The following is a 16618-nucleotide window of genomic DNA, read 5'->3' as shown; positions in this document are numbered from 1 at the left end:
TACTGCTCTGTCACAGGGCTCTCTCTGCTCCTGTCCAGGTCTATAATACTTAAGATTTCTAAGGATGTCCATTTTACTATCCAGTAGATGGTCTCATTTATGTGTGATCATCGTCACAGAGATATCATACTTTGGTTTGCTCAAGTCCACATCTGACCCAAGATCCTAAAGACCACAGTGCCATACTCCATAAATTGTAAGTCATAGGAAAGGAGATGGTGAGAAAAAACTCCTGCTCAAGAAAAACTCAAGGCCAGGTGTCATCCCTGAACTCAGGAGGCCGGAGGGACCACATAAAGAGACCGTTCGGGAGAAGGGTGGGGATAAGGAGGGAGGAAGGGAAAGAGGGAGGGAGGGAAGGGCTACTAGTTTAATTTCCTTGCCACTCTCTATTTCATTCCTTGTCATCCCCCCATATTCTTAACATGAGGTTGAAGTCTATGAAAAAAAAAACAAAAAAACAAAAACAAAAACAAGCTATTGGGAAGCTGGACCAAAATGATGTTTAAATTATTTAAGTTGTACATGCGTTCATGCATGCATGCATGTGTGCATGTGTGTTGTACATGTGTGTACATTCGTTCTTATGTTCTTCTTGTGTCCTTGACATGCCTATCAAATCCCAGGAGGCTGGGCTGGATTTGAAACGCATGAAGTTTACAACCACACTCCCAGACCAACAATTCCTGAGAACTTTCCTATTCTAAGTCCCAAGTAAAACTAAATAAATGGACAACATGGGATCGATGGGTAGCCTCCAGGATATTCTAATGGTTTAAAGTTTACACCCGGCCATCCAGAGCCTGAGGGAAGCACAGAGATTGAGGATCCAGACTGTACTCAGAATCAAAAGATCTATATCAGCGTCGGTATCAACTTGCTCTATGCCTAAGACCTGCAGCACTTCAGTCTCTGCAGAAACTCGTATCTGGCCTGTGAGTGGTTTCGAGGATTATGTAAGAGGCTGGGTTTGGTGGTGCACACCTAAGATCTCAGCACCTGGGAAGCTACTTGGAGTACTGTGAGTTCAAGGCCAGTCTCGGCTACACTTACCACTGTATAAGACCTCAAGGAATGTGATTCCTATAATACTCCTGGGACACTGCAAATGATCAGTTAATGATAGTCATATAATAACGATCACAACAAAGAAAAAAACACCACTCATCTTCATTTTAGATGAGCTTTGCGAGCAAGTCTAGATCCTTTCACAGGGTTGAAATGGGACAACTGAGAAGGAGCATTAATCATCATCATCTTCCTCTTCTTCCCCCTCTTGCCCCTTCCTCCTCCTCCTCCTCCTCCTCTTCCTCCTCCTCTTCCTCTTCCTCCTCCTCCTCCTCCTCTTCCTCCTCCTCCTCCTCTTCCTCCTCCTCCTCCTCCTCCTCTTCATGCTTCTCTTCATGAAGTGGGGTTTGTAGGGACTGATCTGGCTCCAGCAGGATTTGTAAGAATGGTATTCATTTCTAGGATTACTAAAAACTTCCTTTTCTGAGACAAGACTATTTTCTCCCCCTTTGAATGTGGATCTATTATATGACCTTAATTAAAAGGCCAAAAGGTCAAATACTCTTTCCACAAATAACTCTCTGCCCGATACTAGTTCATTTCCTATGCATTTCCCTGGCAAAGCTATAAAAAAAGCATTAAAAGAAGATGGATGGACTCTGTAGGGTGACCCAGGGTGGGTCAAATGATTCAGACCTCATCAATATGGGCTGCAAATTCCATTGCAGAATTCCACCTACCACCGGTAGCAGCTTCAACAATCCTTTCCTGTTGAAAGCCCTCAACTGTGCCTTAAAAAAGGCAATTGGGGGGTTGGGGATTTAGCTCAGTGGTAGAGTGCTTGCCTAGCAAGCGTAAGGCCCTGGGTTCGGTCCCCAGCTCCGAAAAAAAGAAAAAGAAAAAAGGCAATTGGGTTCCTCACAAAATTATCCTAAAGTCAAGGCCCAGATATTCTATGCACCCACATGGTTTCACAAGTGACACACTTAGAAAGCCATTTACTGGAGGCTGGAGGGATGTCTCAGTAGTTAAGAGCACTGGGTACTATTACTGAGAACCCAGGTTTGGTACATAGCACCCACGTGATGGCTAACAACTCTCTTTAACCACAGTTCCAGGGACCTAATGCCATCATTTGGTTCAATAGGCACTAGGCACATACACGGTGTACATAAATACGTGTAGGCAAAAGACCCATATACATAAATCATCTTTTTTTTAAGAAAGTCATTCATGGACAGGATACTTAAGAAGGGAATCACATAATTTTTTTTCATGGATTACTATAGCAGCATTAATATAGAGACCCCTAAAAGATAGATGAACTTGATGGGGAGGGGTGTGCCCTTACTTTAAGAAAATATGGTCTTTGCAGATATAATTATAAATCTTGAGATGAGATCATTCTGGATTAAGGTGGTTCTCCATCCAAAAATAAATCCTTAGATGACACATCAGGCAGGAAGAATGCCATGTGATGATGGAGTGGAGATGGGAGTGGTGAGTGCACAAGCTAGGAACACGAAGAGTGGTTAGGGGCTACCACCAGAAGCTAGTGGAGGCAGCAACCAGATCTTCCCATGAGTCTCCAGGGAGAACACACTCTGCTCATACCTGATTCTGGACTTTTCTAACTTCAGAAGTCTCAGGAGCTTCTGTTGCTTTAAGGCAGTCATATAGGATTCATTTCCTTCAGCTCTAGGGAAGTAACATGACTATGTGAAACTGCACACAAAGGAAACAGACTAGAAGAAAATCATACCTAACTGTTAGGGCTACACATTTCTGGATGATGGAGTTCACTATTTCTCTCCTTATTAAAAAAACACCTAACTTTGCTGACTCTTAATTGTCTAAAGTACACACTAGCTATCTGGCATTTCTGCCATAATTAAAGAGATGACTCTACCTTAAAATGCTGTTATCTAATATATTAAAAACAATTTAAATATCATATTGGTTATCTTCTTCTCAGTATGACAACATCTTACAGAAGCCATTTGAAGGGAGAAGGGTTTGCTTCGCTCAGTTTACAGGGGGCAGGCTATGGTGGCGGAGAAGAGTCTGGTCTATTGTGGCAGTAGGGGCTTGTGGTGGAGCTTGTTCATATCTTGACAGATTAAAAGAGAACCAAACATGGGTTTCTCAAGACCCATACCTAGACCCTACATGCAAGGGTTCTACAGTCTCCTCAAATAGCACATTAGGGAGGCTCATTTAAGCACCTGAGATTGTGGGGGAATATTTTCACACTTAAACCATAACAATGACCCCAAATCACAGGAAACATCTATTTTGTTCTTCCACCCCCAAAAACCAAAAGTCATCACTGTATCCTTTTCTAGGACTACTAGTGTTCCAAGCCCAAGAGAGAGCAGGCATTTCCCGGTTCATTTACTGCCTCCAATGTTTGGATTCATAAAGATGAAAAGGAGCCTGGCATGGAGATTTCTAAATAACTCAAGTTGTTGGAGGAGCTTCAAAAGCCAAAGTCATCAAAGATACAAATGAGAAAGAAAAGCCCTGGGTGTCTGATTGTAAAGCAAAAGGCTTTGAAAATTATGTCATCGAGGCAATGTTATAGAGCACTGAAAGAGAAAAAAAAGTCACTTGCATTCTTTTAATAAATTCCCCCGAGGCCTAACTCCTCAACATTTGAAGTTGGAGCAGCATTCCTAGGCTGTACACACACAACGAGTCATCTCCTAAGCATGGGCAAGCCAGTTCTATACCATCTCATACTCTAATAAAAAACCACAGAGTCTCATAATGGCCACATTAAAGCCTTTGACTGTCCACATCTGATTGCATTGGTTTTGCCAGTGAGTCGCCTAGATTTCCAAAGTGTCAGGATACACATTCAAAATCCCGAATCCAAAGGCTGAAAATGGTCACATGATGCACCATTATGCTTGCTTCAATCTAGACACAGAAGGCATACTATGAACTCTCTCTTTGACTGGTCCCTTTGGTGGGGATTTCCTTCAGGAAACATGCAAATCGTTATGACCTTTCTTGATTTTTATGTGTAGAGTTTAGGTGGGGGGGGTACACACATGCCACTGTGCCCCACATACTTGTAGTGGTCAAAGGCCGACCTATAGTATTGGTCCTTTTCTTCCAACTGGTTTGGGGTAGGGTCTCTTGTTCACAGCTCTGTGGAACCTAGCGCAGACATTCTCCTGTCCCCACCTCTTGTCTCACCATAGGTGTGCTGGGATTACAGGTCCTACCTCCAGACTTTACATGGGTTCTAGGGATCTTCACTTTTGTATGGCAAGACCTTTATGCACTGAGCCATCTCCCCAGGCCACGATGATCTTTCTAAAGACTTCTAAAGACTTCTCATTCTTCCAGTCTGCCCAACTAGACCCCAAGCTATTTACAAGCTGAATGAAGCCCCATCTTTAATATACACACAGATCTGGTCAAGCTACAATTCCCCTTCTATGGAGCTTGGAATCTTGGAGGCATCTTTCAGAGACCCTAACACAGTCACCATCTCCTCCAATTTGATAGGAGTTTCACGTAAAAGGCCCCAGCCTCAAATGTACCAGCTAATCCAGGGTTCTCCAGACAGGTTCATTTACAGACAGGAAGCAGATTCCATTCCCAACACACTGAAGACAGAGGACTACTTACTTCACAGAACAGTTTCATACTGAGACTCCGAAAAACCAAAAATTATAACTAAACAAGTTATAATTTTGAACGACTTGGTATCTTGAACGTGAAAGACCCATGACTTGCTGTCTGAGTGAACTAGACTTTGCTATCTTATCTGTTGCTACATCCCTTCCACATTACCTTATGTTTGAAAAATGGAAGGTCAAAGATACATCTCAGAAAACTGCTTTAAGTGTGCCATGAAGTGGCACATGTAAGAACCAGGCACACACGAAGTTTCCATAACATTGTTCCCTTCCCACATCATCTCCCAGGCTTGGAGGACTTTGTTGCCTAAATGTCTTGGTTTGCATGGCTGTCCCTGCCAAGAAGTGACTTAATATTCCTAGCATCTTTCTAGCCATCTGTGGTCATGGTCCCTATTAAATCTGTAGCCACAAAATCAGCTGTGTACTGACACTAGCCACCGGTGTGCACAAGCGAGGCAGAGCAAGTATGAGAGTAGAGCGGACAGTAGGGACTGTGCCCGCTGGACACGCATGCTCCATCTAAAAGGAAAGAACTGTGGGAGACGCGTTGTCACATATTTTTGGTTATCCCAAGAAAGCTAAACTTTGTATTTTTGCCCATATCAAATGTCAACTAATTCAAGATTTAAATCCTGCATAATGCTAACAAGATATAAACAGAGATCTTGCTTTAAGAGGTTTCAGGACCTGATCTCAGGTTCAGACATTGAATAAACATTCGTCCTTTTTATGCCATATCGCAGGGAGCTTTGGATTAAGGACTAGTGCTCCTTTAAATGGAAGTGCTTGGAAAGTCTGGAGAGCCACCGAACTCACTGTTATTAAGCGGGGTAGTGAGAAACAGTGTTCTACAGTGTAGTTCTCATCTTGAACCTGAGGTTTCAGAGTGCAGCTGGTGAGACAGGACACTCACAAGGGGCCCCTAGAGGCTGTTTGAAAGTTACCTTCCTCTTAGCCTTTGAAAACTGTTTCATGAACACCGTGTGCACACTTCACTTGGGTGGAGGTTATGAGGGTATAGGGTCCAGTCCTACCAAAGCTATTTCATGTGATGTGTATATTGCCCTGCCCCCACCCCAGGGAAAGTCCACAGGTAAGAAGGGTCTACCCTTCCGTGAGATCCCATTCTCTTAATGTCACTTAAGCTCCCTCTTGGGAGCGCTACACTGTCTCTCTAAGAGGAGAATCATTACTTCCACTGAGACTGATAGGCTTTAGCTCCTGAGGAAGTGGCTTCCTAAAAACCTACCTTAGTGCCTTGAACCCACAACTCTCTTCATATAGTCCTGTTTCCCCTGGATCTTCTTGAAACCTGTGAATTCACGGTCTCCATCGGAGGCATGTGTGTTTCAACCCATTCGATAACCACCTCACCAGACAAGCTGTCTTGCCTCCATTTCACTCAGAAAACCAAGCTCAGAAAGGTTACATCACTTGCTTGGTGCTGCTGCTCTGCCTCAGAACCAGAACCAGGGCAACGTTTTAGGGAGTTGCTGGTGCCTGCTGCAAAAGCATGAGAACCTGGGTGACATCCACAGAACCCAAGTAAAAAGATAGGTGTGATGGTAACCACTTCTGCAGTCTATGCTGGGGAGACAGAAGCAGGGGATCCCCTGGGATTCACTAGACACCCAGCCTAGTGAAATCTGCAAGCCCCAGGTCCCAGTGAAAGACATTGTCTAAAAGGCTCAAATGATGGCTCCTGTGGAATGACATCTGAATTAAACCCTGGCCTCTATACACATGCACACATTCAGACAGACAGATTCCAACAACCAACGTTTAAAGCTTGCCCCTTAGCCACTCTACTGAAATGCTCCACAGTAAGTCTTTACAAGCCTCAAAGAAACAGTCAGTAGCAGGGAAACAGTCTCCAGCTGCCCCCAGAGACTGTACCTATTGCTGTCCTCTATGTAGGGAGATAGAAAACCTTTGATCTCAAGAAGCTGGGGGATCTGGCAATGATTCCCAGTGGGCGATGCTCCCTCTCTCCACAGGGAAATCCCTCTGGGGTACTCATTAACGGCAAGGTTAAAGGGTAACCTTTGAGCCTGCAGAACCAAAAGACAATAAAATAGCAAATTTATTCCGTTCTCCTTCCTCCTGCTGACGGAAACCGTGGAAATATTGGGGTGAGTGATACAGCTCAACAGAGCGTGAGCGTCACATGCAGAATTAAAGGCAAATTAAAATATATGGTGGAAAATAGGTGACTGACACCGATGTTCTGTTTTCTCACTGCTCATCAGATACAAACTGTCACTTGGGGCAATTAAGCAAGGATTAATTACCAGGTTGCCATACAAGCTGAGATGCCTCAACATCACAGCCCAAGAGGCTTACATTCTTGGATTCTTAAAGGAATTGGGATGGAAATTGGCAGGACAGTTTGACAAGTGTTTGGTTTTGTTTTGTTTTTTTTAAATTTTTCATGTCCATATCCTCTGACCTAGGGGTTCCAGTTATGTGACAGAAATATAGAACTGGGCAAACACAAAGGTATGGAATGGTGATGGGGTAAAAGTATTCAGTAAGAAACAAAAAAAAAACCACAAAAACAAACAACAAAACCAGAACAAAATAACCTAACCATGCATGCTGAGAGTTAAGAAATGTACCAGATCTTTATGTCCTTATGTAAAATAATGTGGAAAATAGCTATAGATTATTTCAAAGTAGGGAGAAATGCAAGCTCTAAATGATAACATGAAGAATATATCATTTCTATACAAATGTTATAAATCTGAGAAACAGATAGTAAACCATAATTAATATGTATCTCTCCCTCAGCAGTTGAGAGACTGGTTCTGAACGGTCCAAGGTCACAGCCACCTTCAGCTCTGCAGGACATGAGGCCAAGTAACTCACTGCCATCGGCCTCAGATGTCACCGAAAGAATGGGTGGGCCTGATTGCCAGCGAAATGTTATTTACAGGCTTCTAAAATGGAATTTTCATATAATTTTATGTGGCACAAAATGTTTTCTTTTTATCACTTTCTGACCATTTAAAAATATGGAAACTATCTCAGCTAGCATGTCGGAAACAGGTAGCAGGCTTTGCTCCACGACTGCAGTTTCCTCCCCTCTGGAATGTGCATGTGTTTGTGTGAGAGAGACTCCCTTTCATAAAACCAATATCTATTTCCAAATATGAGATGTCAAATATATTGAGGACTACATTTATTAAAGGACTCAATTTCTATCATACATCTAACCAAATCACACTTCTTAGTCCTGTCTGGAAGAGGATCCCAGGTATAAGAGCGTAAGCCTTTCTCTATCTGTCTGTCTGTCCGTCTGTCTGTTATTCACACACACACACACACACACACACACACACACACACACACACACGTGTACTTTCCCTTTTCTTAGCAAATTTATTGATTGAGACAGCACAATAGGTGGGAAACTATTTCATAGCCAAAGAACAATCCACTAAAAACCAGGCCAGCATCACCCCAAAATCATGGCTGTGGTTAGCAGCTAAGAGTCGCTAAGGCAACTAAGAAAGGATGCTTTTCAAGGCACAGGCATGGCTGCCCCCTGAGGGCAGTGCCTCTGGAGCAACCATGGCCCAGCCAAAGCATGTGCCTGGAAAAGCCTCCCTTATCCAGAGACTAACTGTTCTACATAATTATAATGGCCTCGCCAAGTCTAGCCCTGCTGTGGGCTGCCCCTGTCAGCTGCTCATGAAAATGGGACTCCAGGAGGCTGTTGTAAAAGTCTACCTACATGTATACATAAAGTTGCAATGTTAAAGAGATTACAAGGGGGCTTAGAAGCCCCTGGAGGGCCATTGATCTGGCCTTGCAAACCCTGTTGACAGCCTTTTAGAAAGAGCTTTGGTCTGTGCCCTGCTTCTCTGGCTGCTTTTATTTTTACCTCTGTTCTCGACTAAGTTGGCAGGAAACATTTCCTTACGGCTGTGACTCCAGAGGTTCTCAGACTCCTCGTTTCTAAACTAAGTATGTGTGCACTCTAAATAGTAAGTAATCCAGTCCGGAGGCAGCGCCCATTTTCTATAGCATCAGGTAGTAAATAGTTTGGGCTATATGGGCTATGGTCTCATGTTCAACTTCTCAACCCCACTGCTATCACAACAAACAAACAAACATCAAGAAATGAGCTAGGCTTTGTTCAGTAATTTCGTATATAAACATGGAAATTTGAACTTCAGATTACTTCCCTAACCTGTGAATTACCATTCTGGTAATTTTCTGCTTCCTCTTTAATATTATAAAATCCATTTATATAAATTTTGATTCCCAACCATAAAAAGGCCTGAAGCTTAGATTTGGCCAAGAGGTCAGAATTTGTGAGCCAGTCTCGATGTCTGCAGTAGACAGGGTGGTTCCTGGAGCAGCACAGGCAGCATTTTGGAGCCTCTCAGGAGGACAGACTCGGGTCCTATCTAAAACCAAGAGAACCAGATGACAAAATCTCTAGGCAATGCATAAGCAGATAAAATCCGAGAGGCCTCGCCCCATAAGAAAATGCTTATAGTCAGATGGACTTGGATGGTCGCTGACTGGCTGGCTGTGGAAATCCAGGCATTCTGCTTGAGTTCCCTGGGATTCCTACTAAAAAAGAGTCAACAGTCACATTCACATCCAAGAGCTGCCAAGCCTGAGAGATAGGACACAAAGCACTTATCCGGGTGTCACTGTTTTCTACAGTTTTAGAGCACCCTAGTGTTTCCAAAACCTCATTGGCAGAGATGAGAGTACTCACCTGGGATTTCTAGTACAGGACAGGTAACCTGGATACTCAAAGAGGTCCTGAACTACTTAATCAGAATTCGGGCAACTAAGGTAGGTCAGACTCAACCCCATGTAAAGGGAAACTACTCAAGAATCAAGGAAGAAAACTGGCCTGACCGTATCAAATAGTTAGATTTTTTTTTTCCTAGAAAAGGCAGAAGGTTGAATTTAATATAGGGGCCTTGCTTGTTCAATATGCCAAGTGGAGGAAACAGACCCCACTAACTGATGGATGACTGGAGCCTTCGGCTGTGACCACTGCTTTATACTAAGTGACAAGAGACAGGTGAGTCTCCAGTGGTGAGCATGACTCTCGGTGGCCCAGTGGCCTTAGCTAAGTGATATAACAGCTGGTAGCTTTGATTTCTTTATCAATAAAATAACCACTCCTAGCTCACAGGGTTTGGTAAGCTTATATGTTACACACGGGAGCCTGACACCCTCCAGTCAGTCTGTCCTATTATTGCATGTGTTCTGGTTTTTTATTGGCGTTCATGATGGGCATCTGATACTGTGCCATTGGTGCCCAAACGTGAAGAGATCAAGCCACCGTGCAAATCTCCCTGCCGATGACGTAGACTAGATGCAAACACATGAGCACAATCGGCCCCCAGTAGCCCTCCTGTAGCAGACGCACTAAGTACCAAGTCGTAGTCCTTGAAGCTGTCTTCCTCCTCAAGCTGTGGGGTTTTCCACTAAGCTGCTCTGAGATGATGCTTTCCCTTCTCTAGGTCACCTGTAGGGAGCAGAGGCCACCTAGGCTTCCGGTTGCTCGACATGAAGTGCAAGAATTGTGGGTCCTGTTTTCCAAGACACGTAACCCCTTATTTTTATCAGAAATCCTAAAAATACCTACATTTGCTGCCTAAAGGAAAATGGAACAATAAAATGGGAGTGTACCATCACTCGGCAAAGTCCTTGTGATAAAATACAGTTGTTTTAATAAGACCCACACTTCTACAGACGTCTTTTATCCCTCATGGTAAGACCCAACGTGAGGAGAATAGTTTTGCCACTTATTCCGCTAGCTATATTAACTCGGTGCCTCTTGACGTTAACGTACATGCAGGTCAGCCAGGTGCCTTGCTCCGGTTCAAGAGAGCGGGTCAAGGGATGGGATTCAGGCTCCGTTCCTAAGAAGCTTCCAGGAGCTGGAATGTTGGTTTCCTTACCAGCTCCAATCAGCGAGATCCTCCCCCCTTTCTTCATTCAGATCTCCACCCGAGCGTCATCTCCACAGAGACTTCGCATGAACCACCTTATCTAGGATTTAATTATTTGTGGAATGGGGCCGGGATCCTGATTTGTCTGCCTCTTGCTGAGTCGCCACCACCAACAAAACACCTGGCATACGACAGTCATTCAAACATTTGTGCTGTAGAATCTCCCAGCTAGACAGGAAAGGGAGCCTCAGTCCTTTTTCCCAAGGTCACAGAGCTAGTCAAAGCACAGAAGCCAGCTAAATCTTGGGTGTACTTCAAAGCCCCAGGTCTGAGCACTGTGCCAGAAGAAAGCAGTTCGTTTTCTCTGGGCTTCCTTCCTGAAATTCACAGCCCTTCATGCTAGGAGGCAATACCTTACTTCTGTCTGACTCTGAAGAGCTGCCCATGTGGGCGCTGGCATGGAGGAGGAGCAGGCTGAACGTACACAGTCCAGTTAAGTGACTGAGGTCACAAGGGAAGCTCTTAGGGGGTTTTGTTGTAATGGCTAATCTTCATCCACAAGTTTCTCAGACTTAGAATCAGCTGGGGAGTGTATCTCTAGGCTTGTCCGTGAGACTGTTTCCAGAAAAGTATAACCGAGAAGGAAAAAGCCACTCTAGAAGACACCACCCCAAAGGCCAGAGGACCAGCATTCATCTCTGCTTCCTGACTATGGCTACAATGTGACTAGCTGATTCCAGCTTCTGCCCTCATGCCCTTCCCATGGTGATAGACTACTGTTGTTGGAATTAACGTTCCAATAAGCCCATATAAAAGACACACAGTCCAGTTATTTTATTCACAAGACCAATGCCTAGATTGGGCAGATCTAGGGCTACTGTAACTTCTTCCCCAGTTGGAAAGTCCCTTGGTACTTGCTGTTTCTCCTGGCCACATCGTTCTGGTCTATGGCAGCTTCCTCCAGTCTATCCTCTTCTCTCCCCTACACCTGCCACCTCCTCCTGAACCTCCAGGCCTATCTTCCTCCCTCCATTGCCCAGTCACAGGCGCTAGCCTTTTGTTAACCACTTAAATTCGGGATGAGGTTGCCATGGCGTCACTTGGGAAGATCTGTTCCTTGGGAGCAGCTACACCTTGAGGAACCAGTTTTGGCTACAGGACACAAGCAGCATCAGACCCAAGCTGCTGCAAACCACTCTCAGACTACAATCAAAATAAACTGTTCCTTCCTTAAGTTACTTTGGTCATACAGATTGCCGCAGCAATGAGACTTGAAATCTGGGGAAAGATGTGTGTTCTTCTCCCTGTGTCAGAACAAAAGCAAGCTCCGGATGCCTGACACTCCAGCCCTTCATCCCCAGGCATTGGTGTCTACCAAAGGGCTGAGGGTTCCCCAGTAAAAGAAGGTAGCAGGACCATTTAAAAGAAGACCACAAAGATTACCACAACCCCACAAATGATGAGGCAGAAGGTCACCCACACTGCTTCCTGTCCAGTGATGAGAGGAAACACCATAAAAACCCTATTCATGGCACAAAGGGAAGTCTTTTTGCTGGTGCTCGTGGGGAAATTGCTTCCATGTGAAAAATCCCCCAGTTTGATGAAAAGGTCTCTTTTCCTTCATGGGCTGAAAATAAAACCCTTGTTTTCCCATCATAAAATCAGCTGGGTTGAAGTGATGTAAAGTTCTAAGAAGCTATGATCATGAAGGTCAAAGCAACCGTGGTCATCCAGCATCCTCAGATAAATGAGTTAGAGCCCTCTGAGCAGCCCTTGGAAGGAAGCTGGGACCGACAAAATTAGTGCACATTTACTCCGGGCCTGGAAATAAACAATACTTTGAACACCGCACTTAAACCCAGGTGAGTGTCCTTGCCACTCCTGTCTAACGGCAGAGAAATTGGGAAGTGCAGACTCTTAAGGACTGAGTGTTCAGAGGTCACACAGCTGAGGAGAATAAGGTTTAAGCTTTATACCCTCACTGAGCCATTCGCCAACTGGCCTCTGGTCAGAAGGTGATCCATAGGCAAAGGGAGACAGGGAGACTGCAAACCACCTGCCCTGCTCGTCACTTCCATGACGTTGCCAGCTGAACCCAGAGAAGCCATGAGCTATCACACTGAATTTAGCTTACGAAAAGGTTTCAATGTCCACGCCCAGGTGTAAGCCACTTTCATACCTGAGATAGCCGAGGGCCTGTCCAGAGCCTGTCACCTTGAAGCCAGCACTGACACTATTGACAGATGCCTATGTCTCCAATCACATATTTATAATGTCGCCTGCCTGGACTCTGCCACAGGAGTCATTAAATGCTTCAAAGCCCCAAGTCTCTGCTCATTGCCCTGAAACAAAGGCAGAGAGCCTGCCAGGCTCATCTGAGGTGGGAACAAAAGCACTTCATCTCTGAAGAAACCAGAGGAGGTTCCTTAACATGGAATGCCCAGCATGTGCCATTGCTGTAGGAAACTAGAGACGAGCGAAGGTGGCGGTGGGGCTGAGGGACCACAGATAACTTTTCTCCATTGTATCCAAAACAGTCCTTCAAAGGACCCTGCGAGTGGTAGGAAGCGAGCTTTAATCCAAGAATGATACTGGCCAACTGTCCACTGTACCCACTTTTTCCCTTTCATGAAGATGACAGGGAGTCGAGAACTCACCTTCATGTCACCAAGCGGGGTCTGTAAACCCACACCCCAACTTTCCTACCAGTCAGATGCAGTGGGAGGGTACCCGGATCCCTCCGCTCCCAAACAAAATCATTGCGAGCCAGCTGAGGCTGCCTGAAAATCAACATTCGAGGCACATTAATAAGAAACATCTGGCCACGGGAAGAGGGTTGACACAGCGCAGGCAGGCAGTGGTGGATTTGTGGTTGGGACCCAGAGTTACAAGGGCTGAACTGAAAGCACAATTGGAAAACACCAGTTCGTCTAGGCAATCCTCCACCCACTGCACCATGGTGCCTGGCAACACCACCGAGCTCCAGGTTTGACTTGTTTGGGGCTGGGTTACCTAGAGACTTCCCACTTAGAGCTCTGGCATCAGGAAAATGCATCTCCTGCATCCTCCAGTGTCTGGCCACCACTTCCACCTTCAATATTTGTAGCAGATGTAGCTGGGCTCTTAAAGGAACAGTGTTTGCATTCTTTCCATGTGACTTACAGGATAGACTTAAAAGGGGGAAAGTGTCTGTATTTCCCTCCCTACAGTGTTGTGTGTTTAAGACCATCCTACCTCCATTTATGCAAAGCGAACCCAGGACACTGGTCACCACAGGCGTTACATGGCTGGCCTCTCTCAATCCGGCCCAGTCCGGTCAACTTCAAAACAAAAAGCAACACAAGCATGTCCACCATCAGGGCTCCCTTCAAAGCCCCACTTGTATCCTAGGCAGGAAGGCCTGCCCCTCCCACCCCACCTCGGTGATTGGACTCAACTGTTTTCTGATGCTGGGGACTTGGGGCCAGATTCTCCCACCTGGAGAAGGGCGTGTGGTCCCAGGTGGGCTGTCTATACAGAGAGCATGGGCACCAAATCACCAAGAAATGGCTTGGCTGGGGCTTTGTCTCCCCCAGACACCTTGGTCACCGGTTTCTAAGAAACAAAAGCAAGACCTTTCCGTTCCCTGGAGTTACGGGGACCACCTGGTGGCTGCCCTGGACTAAGCCAGGGCTCCTAGAAAAAGGGTAGTTGGGACGCCCAAAAGCCAGTCCCAGGTTCTGTCTCCATGCCGGGGTTCCCATTTTCCTTAAGAGAAGGGGAAAAGAAAAAGGTTCACCCCCGGTGCCCTGAACTATGGCATTTAGGGTCCAGGTCCCTAGTGGCACTATCGCCCGGCCTGGGGTAGGGCCCAGCCCCTCGCGCGCCCGCGGGGCCAGCTTACCTGGGGCCACAGGTGCGCGGCCGCGGGGCGGAGAGGGGCAGGGCCCGGGCGCTGGCTGCCGGCGGTGGGGACCGGGCGGGCGGCTCCGCTCGGGTGGAGGACACTCACCGAGCGGCGGGACAGTCTTTTCCTCGAGCTCCGGCTGAACATGGCCGGGCGCTTCCTGCCAGCAGCGCTGTCGGTTGAATGTGTCCGCGCTGCAGCCGCCGGGAGGGCGGGTGGCCTGGGCCGGCGCGGTCGTCTTTCGGGCGGTCTCCGCCTAGCTGTCCCGCCTGGTTCGGGAGAGCACGTTTCCCCTCCTCCCTTCCCTCTGCAGCTCGCTCCCCGCCTGCTGGTCCCTCCCCTCTCCGCGAGCTCCCCGCCCTCCCCTAGCCAGTCCCATCCTCTCTGGCACCAGCTGAGGCCACTTTCTCTTTTCTCCTGCTTCCTTGCCCTCTGGGGAGAACTCTTTGGCTGGCCCAGCCCCTAAAAGCTCTTCCACTCACTGTGTCCCTGAAGTTAGGGGGCAGGGGACACTTCACAGACGTGGGGCGGGGATGCAAAGATGAGAGATTTCCACGTTAAACTAAACATTTAAACTCTTCTTCCGCTGTATATTAATGATCTCTCAAAATGTGTTAAACTCCTATGTCTTAAGATATGTGTCTACTATAAATGTATGCATATAAATGTATGTATATTGAACATGTATATATAAATGTATATATGTAGATAGGAGGTAGATAGAGATGGGTAGATAGATGGGGGGGGGTTGTCTCACTATGTAACCCTAGCTGGTCTATGTAGAACACACTGGCCGTTAACTCAAAAATATTGGCCTGCCCTTGGCATCTGAGTACTGGGATTAAAGTCATGTACCACCATTGCCTGCCCTTGTATCAATCCTTTTTTAAATGATGCAACAGAAGCCTTTATCTTATAGCATGGTTGAAGGGTGAGTCGGGACACGTGCAGTGGTTATGGTGGGCACAAACTCAGGACTGATGGAATATCGGGAATGGATGGAGAACAAGGTTGCTGTTCTAAGAGGCACAGGCTACAGTGTCCACTAGTCATTGATACCTCAGCTCAAATAACACTTCCCTGAACTCTCTCCACCACCCAATGTGCCATCTCTTACACATTCCTGACATACAAAGTATGTGGTGACATCTGTTCTCAACCAAACCCAAATGACAGGAGGGCCTTGTCTTCTTTACTTTAGCACTTATGTAGGCTCGCACACTCTGGATATTCCTGTAAATCAAAAGAAGGCAATTTGTCATCACTGAAGAAAAAGATGCTCATCTTCTGGCTTGGTATTTTATATACAGGGCATTGAAGTTGGATGAAGAGAAGCCATCTCCACCTGGAATAACACATCAATGGGGGTGAGGGTGGATACCTATTTATCAAAGTCAAGGGGATAGCCAGATGCAACTCAGACACCCCCTTCATCAGAACAAGCTGTCCACCTTCACCAACAAGACAACAAAGTTTAGTTCAGTTCTTAGGGGAGATGTAAGGCCTATGCCTCAGGAGCAAAATTTACAGAAAAGAAGTTCAGTAATTAAGACAAATATTTACGTACTGTGATCAAAGAATCAAAATCAATACCAGATATATCCGCTGAATCCTGCCTTATCCTGCCTGGCCTCACCTACTTCACCCACATCCCAGCCCTTATAAAAATGCTCTGAGACCCAGAGGGCTACGGTGAGAGTTTAGCTGTTGACGTGCTTACTCTGCAAGTATGAAGCCTGCATTTGATCCTCAGAACCCACGTTTAAAAATGGAAGGAAAACAAAAGCTGGGCATGGTGGAATACACACATAAACTCAGAGTTGGAGATGTGGAAACAGGAAGATCTTTGATCTGCTGGTCTAGCCTACTTGGTGAGCTCCAGACCAATGAAAGGCACCGTCTTAAAACAAAACAAAATCCCAACAACAATGAAGTGTATAACCCCTGAGACAGCAGAGCGCCTGCGCACACTTGAACATGTATACAACATGCACTCGAAATGCTCTGAAATTCAGACACTAAAGACTGATTATCTTCCGTTTCACTGACATAAGTGGTGCAGTCGTAGAGAATACACCATGGCGTATGGAGTGATGCTGTCTTCTGAACATAACAGAACCACTGCCCTCATGAGCATACCG

General features: G+C 45.9%; 1 protein-coding gene across 2 annotated transcripts in view; it reads right to left on the bottom strand.

Annotated features, from left to right (window-relative positions):
• Window positions 1–14788, bottom strand: part of Prickle2 (prickle planar cell polarity protein 2) — a 336133-nt gene extending 321345 nt beyond the window's left edge. Inside the window, exons 1-2 of one of the 2 annotated variants that reach the window (XM_032906060.1) lie at window positions 14475–14788; window positions 13826–13911 (exon numbers count right to left, since the gene is read on the bottom strand). In XM_032906060.1, coding sequence (XP_032761951.1) covers window positions 13826–13911; window positions 14475–14624 — 236 coding nt within the window. In that variant the 5' untranslated portion in view covers window positions 14625–14788. The remainder of the gene's footprint in view (window positions 1–13825; window positions 13912–14474) is intronic. The other variant, XM_032906061.1, reaches the window with a different exon arrangement.
• Window positions 14789–16618: the final 1830 nt, after the last annotated feature.

The sequence above is a fragment of the Rattus rattus genome, chromosome 6, assembly GCF_011064425.1.
Source record: "Rattus rattus isolate New Zealand chromosome 6, Rrattus_CSIRO_v1, whole genome shotgun sequence".
Classification (NCBI taxonomy): Eukaryota; Metazoa; Chordata; class Mammalia; order Rodentia; family Muridae; genus Rattus; species Rattus rattus.
This window is presented reverse-complemented; position numbering and strand designations above follow the sequence as displayed.